At 41.7% G+C, this 12866-nt stretch overlaps 1 protein-coding gene and 1 long non-coding RNA gene across 17 annotated transcripts in view; one reads left to right on the top strand and one right to left on the bottom strand.

The window, feature by feature from the left end:
* Positions 1-12866, bottom strand: part of LOC148385368 (uncharacterized) — a 56194-nt gene that overhangs the window by 16201 nt on the left and 27127 nt on the right. The window contains exons 7-11 of the long non-coding RNA XR_015863531.1: positions 10766-10857; positions 9131-9293; positions 4132-4188; positions 3758-4047; positions 3183-3445 (exon numbers count right to left, since the gene is read on the bottom strand). This is a non-coding gene — a long non-coding RNA (uncharacterized LOC148385368). The remainder of the gene's footprint in view (positions 1-3182; positions 3446-3757; positions 4048-4131; positions 4189-9130; positions 9294-10765; positions 10858-12866) is intronic.
* LOC148385369 (ryanodine receptor 3-like) overlaps positions 1-12866 on the top strand; it is a 55560-nt gene that overhangs the window by 16760 nt on the left and 25934 nt on the right. For all 16 annotated transcript variants that reach the window (XM_088401309.1, XM_088401310.1, XM_088401307.1 and 13 more), the window contains 24 exons: positions 781-916; positions 1584-1679; positions 1847-1965; positions 2070-2203; positions 2913-3154; positions 3266-3458; positions 4520-4736; positions 4844-4948; positions 6094-6197; positions 7192-7275; positions 7392-7551; positions 7651-7798; positions 7948-8150; positions 8476-8650; positions 8788-8996; positions 9077-9276; positions 9372-9438; positions 9503-9663; positions 9734-9899; positions 10284-10370; positions 10644-10870; positions 10985-11792; positions 11867-12067; positions 12670-12772. In XM_088401309.1, the coding sequence (XP_088257435.1) occupies positions 781-916; positions 1584-1679; positions 1847-1965; positions 2070-2203; positions 2913-3154; positions 3266-3458; positions 4520-4736; positions 4844-4948; positions 6094-6197; positions 7192-7275; positions 7392-7551; positions 7651-7798; positions 7948-8150; positions 8476-8650; positions 8788-8996; positions 9077-9276; positions 9372-9438; positions 9503-9663; positions 9734-9899; positions 10284-10370; positions 10644-10870; positions 10985-11792; positions 11867-12067; positions 12670-12772 (4345 nt within the window). The remainder of the gene's footprint in view (positions 1-780; positions 917-1583; positions 1680-1846; positions 1966-2069; positions 2204-2912; positions 3155-3265; positions 3459-4519; positions 4737-4843; positions 4949-6093; positions 6198-7191; positions 7276-7391; positions 7552-7650; positions 7799-7947; positions 8151-8475; positions 8651-8787; positions 8997-9076; positions 9277-9371; positions 9439-9502; positions 9664-9733; positions 9900-10283; positions 10371-10643; positions 10871-10984; positions 11793-11866; positions 12068-12669; positions 12773-12866) is intronic.

Raw genomic sequence — 12866 nt, 5'->3', positions numbered from 1 at the left:
TTTCATCACCTTATTTACCTGTTGGAATATTATTTGATCCAGCCTTTTTACTTTACACTCACAAGGTCAATTTGTCACTCTAGACAGCTGACTCCGGATTTTTTCTCACCATTATAAATCATCAGCATTTTTCCATTTGGTGCGTTTAGCATAGCTGATCACTGGAGATACTTTCGAAGCAGCATAAATCACTGTGACAACAGTACAGAAGGGGACAGAGTCAAGACATTGGGGGATTGCCTTCGTAATAGCAACGCTATCTTATTTGGTGTGAACGTACATAAACACTCGATACAAGGCAATAACGGGGACTACAGATTCCAAGGTACTGTATTTTCTGGACTATAAGGCACACCTAAAAACCTATTCACCTTTTCTCAAAAGCCGACAGTGCGCCTTATAGTCCGGTGCGCCTTATATATGTACCAAATTCCTAAATTTAAACTGGCCCGAAGCATTGTGTCATGAAATCAATCATTAGTGGCCCGCTGAAGACTATGAATCATGAATCTAAAAGACTATGGATCACTATTTTGTGATTATAAAGTAATTTATTGGGTTGAAAGTTGAAATAAAAAAGATAAAAATAAGAATGATTTGATTTGGATTAAAAATCTGACATGATGCATTAATGGTGCGCCTTATAGTCCGGTGCACCTTATATAAGGACAAAATTTTAAAATGGGCCATTCATTGAAGGTGCGCCTTATAGTCCGGAAAATACGGTACATAAAGGAAAGTGTCCCAAGTGTGCCTTTTTTGACAACATTAATTTTGTAGGGCATGCTGACACTGGTGTCCAACTGCATAGACCGTCTGAACGTTTACAACAGTGTGGCCCACTTTGGGGAGTGTGCTGGGCCAGAGGCCGGAGCAGCCTGGAAAGACATCCTCAACCTGCTCTACGAGTTGTTGGGTAAGCTATGATAATGCACATAGGCGATTCTTTGCTTTGATAAATGGCTTGGTCCGGCTAGCGCGATGCTGACATGCTATTTAACCTTCGACTTACTGACTCTGCACACTCGGGATTGATTTTGAAGGCGGTGAGGATTCACTGCGCACTCATACATGTCCATCTTTGATAGTGCATAAATTCAGTGACCTGACATGGAAAGATGACCCGGTTTTTATTTTATGCGACAAGTGCAGTTTGACAGCTGCATTTCTTAATAAAAAGATGTGGAACATGGAATGATTTATTCGACATCTGTTTTAGTTTTTGCATTCTACAGGGGCAACTTAGATCCTATAATTTGCATCCTGTCATGCACAAGCCGCTCTTCACTTTGAGCTGGCGTCCTTCATAGACTTAGGGTTATATCAGTGTTCCAGCCATGTCTCGTCCATCTTCCAATCATTTCGTCTCTTCCTCCTCCACACTCTGTGCAGCATTAAATGGATTTAGAATGCCCCCTTCCATTTGTAGCTGTCTGCTTTTTCTGCTCATCCATACAAATACGTTTTTATGTGACTTCTCAGCTCGTCTTGTTTTTTTTTTTGCACTTTTGTTGGCCATCAATTCTATTTTTCATCTTATCCACCTTTTTAATGAACATCTATTATTTTGTTCTGCCGTGCAGCAGCGTTAATCCGAGGAAACAGGATCAACTGCACTCAGTTTTCCAACAACTTGGATTGGCTTGTTAGCAAGCTAGAGAGGCTCGAGTCTTCTTCGGGTAAGATCATTGTCATTCTTACTCATGTCGCGCAATCTTGTAAGCTGCATTATTAAACATCCTGAATCAAAGATGCCACGGTGTCCTCTGAGATTTACACACTATGAATGTAAAGGGTGAAGATACTTTGTGACCTCTGTTGCCGGCTAATTGCCAAATCCTTCCAGGCATTCTTGAAGTTCTTCACTGTATACTAATTGAGAGTCCGGAGGCTCTCAACATGATCCAGAGAGGACACATCAAGTCCATCATATCGCTGTTATACAAACACGGACGTAACCACAAGGTCGGTAGCACATAATTCATGACACAGGTTGAGCTACTGCACTGTTATTTATGATATTGCTGCGCCATCTTTCTCCATTGCTCCTTTCTCTCCTCTGCCTTCAGATTCTCGATGTGCTTTGCTCGTTGTGTGTGTGTAATGGTGTGGCTGTGCGAACCAATCAAAACCTCATTTGTGATCACTTGCTGCCCAAGAGAGACCTGCTGCTACAAACTCAGCTGGTCAATGACGTCCAAAGGTTAGAAAGCCAGTACTCTTATATTGTCAGAATTAATTTTCCGTCCAGCTAGCTGATGATGTTACAGTATCTACCAAATTTTTACAGCCCAAGCACCACACAATGTAATGGATCTTTTGAAATAACTTTCTTCTTCTTCTAATGATTGCATCATATTTTAGTGAACTCAACATGCCTAAAAAAACACCACCTATTACCATAAAAGATTGTGTATGTCGGTGCCCAACACAACATGCCCAAAATTCATTTAGTCACGCTCCCTCCAAATTTAAAAAAAAAAAAAAAAAAAAGCCTATGCTATAGGTGACAAACCCAAGGCCCGGGGGCCAGATACGGCCCACCACATTATTTTATGTGGCCCACAAATTTTGCATCGACTTTGTGTCATTACTACAATTCTAAATTGTCTTCAATTTTTAAAAATAGAAATATTGCTAGCAATTTGTATTACCATTCATCAGTTTTGACTAGTCTCTGATTTCAAAACTAGTTATTCATCAGTTTGCCGTGTAGCCTATACAGTAAATAAAATTAGGCGTTGACACTCATAATGGCCCTCCGAGGGAAACTATTGACTACAACGTGGCCCGCGAGAAAAATTTGTTTGACACCCCTTAAATATACTGTCCTACAGGCAGACATTTAATCAACTCTGATAAGAAAACATATATTACAAAGTGACCACATGGGATATTTGTATTTTCCCCAGTATGAGACCGAACATGTTCCTCGGGGTGAGCGAGGGCTCAGCTCAGTACAAAAAGTGGTACTACGAGCTGATGATTGACCAGGTGGACCACTTTGTGACCAGTGAACCCTCTCACCTTCGAGTGGGCTGGGCCAACACCAAGGGCTACGCACCTTACCCAGGAGGGGGTGAAGGTTGGGGGGGCAATGGCGTAGGAGATGACCTCTATTCTTATGGTTTTGACGGACTGCACCTCTGGTCAGGTAAGAAAATTTTGTTTGTCTGACTCACCTGACAAATCCAAGAATAGTTGAGTCTAGACAGAAGCAAAACCCTGCAGGGACGACATCAGTGTGTATCCGTACGTTTCCTAGGACGCATCCCCCGGGCAGTTGCATCTCTCCATCAGCATATCCTGACGTCAGAGGATGTGGTGAGCTGTTGCCTCGACCTCGGAGCTCCAAGCATCTCTTTCCGCATCAACGGACAGCCAGTTCAGGGCATGTTTGAAAATTTCAATACAGACGGACTCTTCTTTCCTGTCGTCAGCTTCTCTGCAGGTGTAAAGTGAGTTTTGTCAAATATGTTTTACTATTTATTTTTATCAGACATTCTTTGCTGCAACTTAAAAAGAGAAAAACTAAAGATGAGCTGGAAAAAGATGATACATTTTTGCAATTAGCGTCAAAAATACATTAAGGGATACAAAGCCATCTGAGATTAAAATTCGCTTTTGAGCTATGCAAATAAATTAATCGCACTCGTGCATGATGATGAATGAACACACAAGCACAATGAGATGAGACAGACGCACAATTCACTCACACAAAAGCCAACATATTTGAAAAAAAATCAAATCCACCTACCCACTCCGCATGCATGCATCCTCAAAACCTTGAGATTGGAGACAGGTAAATTTGTCTGGCTGGCCTGTATTTGCCTCTGTTGCTATGGCGACCACACATAGTGTGATTGACTTGCATAAATGCAATTTCAAGCTTAGGCAGTTTTTCAGAAGAACTAGCAGCTTTTTGCAAAGGCTGATTCAACTCTTTGAAGCCCTGAAACATTTCAGAGCAATTATAATTCCATGTTTTGCTTTGTTTAGCAGGGCTGGTTTTCTGGTTGGCAGTATTGCTCAAAATATTAAGTACACCTGAAATCAAATACAAGATCAGAACTTCATGATATTAATGGATTATCTTATTGTTGATTTTGACTGTGAGGTCGACTTGCTTACCACATGCTCCGGCCGTGCTGCTCAAATTCAAACTCCTCCTCGTACCAGGATTATCAACTGTGATAAATCAAAGAAGAAAGGAAAATTGGCTGCCCTTGTTATTTCTATCACGCTGTATAATTTCCAGATACCGCATTTAATTTGAGAGGTGACATGCTTGCAAATGAACCTGCTGACCCACTGAACAGGGTGAACGTCTGGCGTTTGTGGCATTTCCGCTCTTCAATAATTGAGGGCTGCAGTCATGAATGACTCATTTGCCTCACCACTTTTACGTCACAACAACTACTCTAATCTTTATTTTTGGCTGCCTCGGGAGGACGTCACTGAAGCAGATTAGGAGACTGGAAAGTCTGATTTGTTTCTCTGTGAAACATTTTTTCATCAGGGTAAGGTTCCTGTTGGGTGGTCGTCATGGCGACTTTAAATTCCTGCCGCCATCGAGCTACGCCCCCTGTTACGAGGCTCTGCTGCCCAAAGAGAGGCTGAGAGTGGAGCCGGTGAAAGAGTACAAGAGGGATGCGGACGGGGTCCGAGATTTACTCGGCACCACCCTCATTTTGTCACAGGCCTCTTTCATTCCCACACCAGTGGAAACCAGCCAGGTAATAAGCAAAGTTTAATTACTTTAATCACAACATTGACACGAACCTCCATTTGAGAGTACATATTGTATATTAAAAAAATAAAAAATCTTTGTTTGTGTCCTCAGATTGTTATGCCGCCTCACTTGGAGAAAGTTCGGGACAAGCTGGCAGAGAATATCCATGAATTGTGGGGCATGAATAAAATTGAATTGGGCTGGTCCTACGGCAAGGTGAGAATATTCACTTCCGCCAATTACTATGGCAAAAAAAACAAAAAAAACTCCATCAAGATAATATAGAAACAAACAATCCATGCATTTGGCCATTCTTTTGACAGAAAATTAAAAGTAGTAACTATAGTATTCAATTGATCACAAAGGCCTGTTCGTCATCTTGCTTTTTCTCTCATAATTTGCGGTTCACGCCAAAAAGAGGGTAAGTGGAAAGAAAAATTACATTCTCCATTCTCAGTGCTTTTCATATCATCTGAAGCTTCCTCACACTTTATTTGTAGGTAACACAACCATGCTGTCTGTTTCAATGTACACTCACTCAGCCACAAACGACTGTTGTTTCACCCAAGGGCACAACAGGATCTCAGAGTTTTTATATGATAAACCAAGGGGAGCATTTTTTATTTTTTTGCCAGGGTGGCATTTAACTATGCATTTTATTATAGAACATAAATGAGGATTTTAATTGAATATGCACGCACCATAAAGGTTGTTTTGCTTTTTTTGCCTGGAGTGATTTGACCAACAAAGCGTCTCTCTCTTGGTTTATTGCGCAATAAGTACCAGATCATGAACATACTGTACCTGTTTAAGAAGAAATAAAAACTCAAATAACACGTGTTGAATATGTGTATAACTTAAAGGCATGAACATCCTCCCTCTGCTACTAGTATTTTATTTTATTATGCAATGTCAGCAGAATTTGCAAAGGCTAAGTATAATCCTGTGCAGAAGATGTGGAAAATCGCTTCTAAAGTGACTGAATTGTAAAATTGTCAAAGTATTTTCTAAAGAGCTGGCTGATGTTCATCACACACACACGCACACACACGCATATGTGTGCATGCTTTTTTTTAATCAACATCAACCATTGCCACGCAGCTTTGCCAAGAGAGGATTTTGGCATAAAGTGCGGCCTCAAGAGAGGCAATACATCTCTTGCTTGGTATCGCAGTCACGCAACAAAGAGGATGTGTTTCCTTGTTCGTCTTCCATAACATGTTCACTAGAGCAGCCTGTTGTAGACACATTTCTCTTCACTTGTCAGCCCACTACGACAAGATACGTACTTCGGTGCTTAGTAACAAATGCCGTGAGGGATGGAGATTCAATTGATATACGATACTCCTATTTTTTTATAGATTAGGGATGATAATAAGCGGCAGCATCCATGTCTGGTGGATTTCTCCAAGCTGCCTGAAACGGAAAAGAACTACAACCTGCAGACGTCGACAGAAACTCTCAAGTATGTTGGCTACTATGGATTCATTTACTCCATGTTCTTATGACTTTGTTTTCCCAGAGATACAGTTTAACGTACCACATAAATTTCACTAGGTTCTTTTCGTAGACGGCAATTTTGTAGAGTGACGATTTGGTGCCGTAAAGTCAGTCTAAAAATATGCCCAAATATTGGTGCCTCCGGTCTAACGCAATTTTGGTGACATTGATTGAGACACAAATGCAGACATTTGAGTTCAGGCAATATTTTTTTAGAAATTTTATTATTGCCATTTTCATGCTCAAATGTGTTTTACACTTATATTAAAATTAAAACCAATTATAATACAGAGACCTGTTCTATGTGAGTTTTTTTTTTTTGGTGATAGGTTATGCACAAAACAATTACAATCGGTCTTAAAGTGAAGTGTTATATAGTTCACCATTTGTATTTGAGCACTGAAATGAATTAAATCCATGTTATTTAAATTTAAACATTTACCCTTTATGTATGTTCCTTTTTTACCATTTTTATTTAAGGATGTTTGGGGTGTTATGAATTTTCACTGTTGCACATTTAAATAAGGTCAGCTGTTGTCCACACCTCAACCACTTGTCAGCACTCCACACAACACTTAATTGGCTTCTAAAAGTCCCACCGAGACCTATTACAAGTCCTTTACATAAATACTCTTTACTTCATGCACAGAATGCCAACATTTTCCGTAATTATTCTTGATGTGTCGTCTGAGTCGATACTTTGGGGTAACAATGTTGCTCTCTGAATGACGTCCATGAAAAAAGAGCTTTTTAGAGTGTCTGCTCAGATGGTGTGAAGACAATTTCACACCCACTGCAGTCTTTTGGGTATATCCTTGAATTCTTCTATGGCAGATATGCACAATTTTATATATTCCCTCACCCCCCTAAGTGTTCACTGCTCTAGGATGTATATAGAGGCAGAGGCAGAGGTGATGTTTGGGATTAAACATGATCTTCACTTTGTTTTCCCTTCACAGAACCCTGCTGGCACTGGGCTGTCGAGTAGTTCAGGTCAATTCAAATGCTGATGAATCACTTAAGAAGATTAAACTCCCAAAGAAGTAAGACTGCTTATTTTTCCTGACTTTTCTTTTCTCACCCGAGTCAACAGGCATTTGTTTTTGTGTCGTTGAATAATTTACACAAATATTGCCTCTATATTTTCTTTCTCTTGTAGCTTCATGATGTCCAGTGGTTACAAGCCGTCCCCTCTGGACTTGTCTGATATGAAACTGACTCCTGGTCAGGAGTTGCTGGTGGACAAACTGGCGGAGAATGCACACAATGTGTGGGCCAAAGACCGCATCAAGCAGGGTTGGACGTATGGTATTCAGCAGGTACACTATCCGTATGTGCTCAAATACAATAAAGTGGAGGCTGTAATATAATCAACAATTTTAAAGTATTTGTTCATTTTCTCTCTTTGCTGCTTACAGGATCTGAAAAGTAAACGTAACCCTCGCCTGGTCCCTTACGCCCTGCTGGATGAGCGCACCAAGAAGTCAAACCGTGATAGTTTACGTGAGGCTATTCGGACTCTGATTGGTTATGGGTACAATGTGGAGCCATCCGATCAAGAAGGTGGTACGTTACATCTTAAAATCATTCAAATCAAATTAATCATTTTACTCTATATCGGTCAAGTACCTCAATACTTTTGTCCATTACTTTAAAAACATCATTATGACCTTGAAAAAAAAAACTTTCTCTAATTGTGTTGTTTTTTCTTCCAGGACAAACAGTTGAGCGTCTAAGCATCGACAAAATCCGATTCTTCCGAGTAGAACGGACATACGCGGTGAAGACCGGGAAATGGTACTTTGAATTTGAGGCCGTCACAGGAGGTGACATGAGAGTTGGCTGGGCAAGACCGGGGTGTAAACCTGACGTGGAGCTCGGCACGGATCAACTGGCTTTTGTCTTTGACGGATTCAGGGTAATCACATCTATTATTTCATTTATCGTTTATTTTAATAACAGTACTTTAATAATGGTAAATTTTTCCAGCAAAAGCTTTTCAAACTTTTAGCGATTATAACTTTATGCCAGAGCAACAACCATTGATTGTTCCTCACTATGCCTAAATATGTGATCTTAAAGGTAATATCGATATTCCGAGTCAGCAAGTTTCAGTTTTTCTCACTAATCAGTACCTACTCTTTGGAAACAACCCATCATGTGCAATACAGTTGTTATTTTTAAAAGGAGGCCTTCAGTAAGTCATTTTGACCTATTTTTGTTCTTTCTTAAAATATACACAGGGCCACTGTCTAAATATGGGTGGCCGTTTGTTTGGACGCTGCTGGCACAGTGGCGATGTGGTCGGGTGTATGATCAACATGGAAGACAAATCCATGATCTTTACCCTCAATGGAGAGATACTTATCACCACCAAAGGCTCTGAACTTTGCTTCACTGACTTTGAAACAGAGGATGGTGAGAAACTGTTTTTGCATAATCTTTAGATGAAGCCTTCACATGCTCAAGCTGCAGATAGAGGTGAAGAAAAAAAAGGATTTGTATATGTAAATGACCTCATTTAACCTTTCTTTACTGCCTTGCTTGCTCTGCAGGATTCATCCCAGTGTGCAGCCTGGGTTTAGCTCAGGTCGGCCGTATGAATCTCGGGAAAGATGCCAGCACCTTTAAGTATTACACCATGTGCGGCCTTCAAGAGGGATTTGAGCCCTTCGCTGTTAACATGAACCGAGAGCTCACCATGTGGTTCAGCAAGCGTCTGCCAACGTTTGTCAATGTGCCAAAGGAGCACAATCACATCACGGTAAGACCAAACACCGGAATAGCTCTTAGCAACGATAGCGGTCATTGTCTATAGATGATACGACTATGGATTGTTCTCAGGTGACGAGAATTGACGGGACGGTCGACAGCCCGCCATGTCTCAAGGTTACTCACAAGACATTTGGCACCCAGAACAGCAACACGGACATGGTGTTTTGTCGTCTGAGCATGCCTGTGGAGTTTCACTCCTTCTTCAAGATCAGTCCGGTTATCGACGTGAACGGAGTGCACGAAGACGACACCCTCAAAGTCAAACACAGGTCTTTTTAAAGTGACCCTATTGAAACAAACAAAAAAAAAGTTAGATTCCAGTCCTTTATTTTACTAATAATCTTTCAAATGCGGTTGTTGGTAGATACCCACTGCGATCAGTGCGACACAGTGACGAAAGTAGACGAGTGGACTACAGCAGCATCACAACGGTAATAAAATATTGATTAACATTCAAATCATTTACCACAACAATCACACTCTGTTTTCTTTCAGTACTACCACTCGGTGAGGGTCTTTGCCGGTCAGGACCCTTCTTGTGTTTGGGTCGGCTGGGTTACCCCTGACTACCATTATTACAGCAACAACTTTGCCCTCAGCAAGACCCGAACTGTGACCGTGACCTTGGGTGATGAGCGAGGGCGAGTCCATGAGAGGTGAAACCCCCTTTTGAGATTTTGTCTTGACTTAAGTGGAGATGAATTAATGATGAGTGCATTCTGATAGTGTCAAGAGGAGTAACTGCTACATGGTGTGGGGTGGCGACGTGACCAATGCTACTCATCCCTCAAGTCGGAGTAATGTTGACCTGGAAATTGGCTGTCTCAGTGACCTCGCCACTGGCCTGGTGACCTTCACGGTCAACGGCAAGGAGATATCCACATCCTATCAGGTACTGAATACAATTGCTGGAGACACTAAGAATGACACGAGTTGTTTACAGATCTATCAGGAGTTTCTACTGGTGACCTTGTCAGGAACTTTCTTCCCGTCTTTGCATATTTTCTTAAGATAGTCACGACATTTGCATTGTTGAAATTCAGACATTTGACAATTTCTCTATTAGGCTTTGAGAACTCTTTTGAAGGGTATAATCTTCTTATGTTCTGTGGCATCATTCAGGGCTGAGTCATCCTCAGCTCGCTCATGATGCATAACAGACACACACACAAACACACACACACATTATAAGAAGTAGTGACGTTTTATGATGCCACATTAAGCTGCTTTGCGCAAGCCGTGCTTTTGTCAGTTTGTGCTTTCGTCTCCGCTCCAGGTGGAACCAAACACCAAGCTTTTCCCTGCTGTCTTTGTGCAACCAACCAGTCCTAACCTCTTTCAGTTCGAACTGGCCAAAATTAAGGTACAATTTACGTAATATTCTGCTGCTCCTGCAATTTAGTTGATTTCTTTGACTACCACAAGATGCTAAAGGCTGCAGTTACAAGATGGGTACTTGTACTTGTCGGAAAAGGGTAGACCCATAGGAGTCATTTGCATCATACTTTCAAAAGGTCATTTGTTGATAAAGTTCAAAATCATATCCAAAGTGGGAAATAGTGCAGAGAGTTTTTATCACCGCTTGCACAGGTCTCTCTAACTACTTATATGTGGTGCCTCCCCCCTCCCTATACAGAACGCCATGCCGCTGTCGTCAGCCATTTTTAAGAGCGAACATAAGAACCCGGTGCCTCAGTGTCCCCCTCGCCTTGACGTCCAGACTATCAATGCGGTTCTGTGGAGCCGCATGCCAAATACCTTCTTGAAAGTAGAAACAGCAAGGGTCAGCGAGAGACACGGTTGGTCAGTTCAGTGTGTGGAGCCTCTGCAGATGATGGCAGTTCACATTCCTGAGGAGAACAGGTATTTTTAATTTGATTCATTATTGCTAAGTTGCTGCAGTTTCTAGTTGCACGAATACATTTTACTATAATCGTAAATTTCCTTTTAAACATCCCCTAATGTTTTTATTTAAAGGTGTGTGGACATCATGGAACTGTCCGAGCAGGAGGACATGCGGGAGTTCCACTACCACACCTTAAAGCTCTACTGTGCCCTCTGCGCTTTGGGTAACACCCGTGTGGCCCACGCCCTCTGTAGTCACCTGGACCAATCCCAGCTCTTATACACCATAGACAACCAATACCTATCTGGCATGTTACGAGAAGGTTTTTACAATCTTCTCATCAGTATCCATCTGGAGACAGCCAAAGGCGCTCGACTCACGATGAAAGATGAATTCATCATCCCGGTCACAACAGAGACACGCTCCATCCGTTTGTTCTCCAATGCTTCCAAAAAACACTCGCCGCCAGGGGTGGGGCTGAGTACGTCCCTCAAACCTCGCCTCAACTTTGCTCCTCCTTGCTTCATCAACACCAAACGGGAGCATCATCTGTACAGTCCCCAGATCCCTCTGGATGCATTAAAAGAAAAATCCATTTCAATGTTGACCGAGGCGGTCCAAGGTGGTGGCCATTATATCCGTGATCCTGTCGGAGGAGGTGTAGAGTATCAATTTGTGCCAATCTTGAAGCTCATCAGCACTTTGCTGACCATGGGGGTCCTCTGCAGCGAGGACGTTCACAAAATCTTACTCCTCATTGACCCGAATGTGTTTAAGGAGGCACACGACGAAGGACCCACTAGTACGACTGACAAAGAAGGTTTAACAGGGAATGAGGAGAAAGCAGTGGAAGCAGGAGAAGAAGAAGCAGCCAAAGAAGCCAAACAGCCAATGAAAGGACTTCTGGAGACAAGGCTGCCTGAACCTGTGAAACGTCAGGTGACAACATGCACACATAAAACCGAATCTTTGGATTTACAAAAACGTTTCTCTTGCCGTTGTCTACTCCACAGATGTGTGAGCTCCTCCACTACTTCTGCGACTGTGAGCTCAAACACCGTATCGAAGCCATTGTGTCCTTCTCGGACAAATTTGTCTCAAAGCTACAGTACAACCAAAAATTCAGATACAACGAGCTGATGCTCGCCCTTAATATGTCCGCCGCCGTGACGGCAAAGAAGACCAAGGAGTTCCGCTCGCCTCCTCAAGAACAGGTGTGGTCAATATTGAAGATTCCGTTGAGTCACCAATTTCATAAAACACACATTCATGTTCATATGACTGATCACAGACAGTCTACAGCCTCTTTGGATCTCTGACTAAAAGATTCATGAGCAACATTTTACATAACTTATGTAATTTTCCATATACATGACTAATTTATGGGCCAACACTCCAATTCCCAATGCTCTTTTTGTATCACTGAATTCTTTAATTGTGAACTCACGGTCTAGTTGCTATCTATCGTGTGTGTTCCTTCCGTCGAATGAAGTCCTCTTCACCGACCACACAATTTATACAGCTTGAATTCAGCAGCGAAAAAACACACGATCACCCAAGCAGACGCATGCACATTTACACAACTCCCTTGGGGGTCACAGCTGGATACAGAGTATTGTGTTTTAATGACTTTAATGCCCTCATTTAGTCAGACAGCCAAATTAAACAGTTGAGCTTTTGTTATTATTATTATCATTATCAATATCATCATCATCATCATTAATATTATTATTATTACCTTAATTAATTATCCAGTCCAAAAATTGGGTGTGAATAAGTCTGAAAGATAATTTTTTTTGGTGTCTTTATATTTTAGATCAACATGCTGCTGACCTTCAGCACTGGCGATGATTGCCCGTGTCCATCAGATATCCAGGGGGAGCTTTATGATTTTCACAACCAGCTGCAGCTACACTGTGGTGAGCTGGAGATTATTGTTGAAAATCGGATTTCTTAGGAAATCGTCTGAAAAGCCAACAGTGGCAAAAGTACTTATATATTGGACTATTTGAG

The sequence above is a fragment of the Syngnathus floridae genome, chromosome 16 (assembly GCF_059516105.1).
Source record: "Syngnathus floridae isolate MCC-2025c chromosome 16, RoL_Sflo_1.0, whole genome shotgun sequence".
NCBI lineage: Eukaryota > Metazoa > Chordata > Actinopteri > Syngnathiformes > Syngnathidae > Syngnathus > Syngnathus floridae.
The sequence above is the reverse complement of the archived record's forward strand: the minus strand, read 5'-3'. Positions and strand labels throughout refer to the sequence as shown.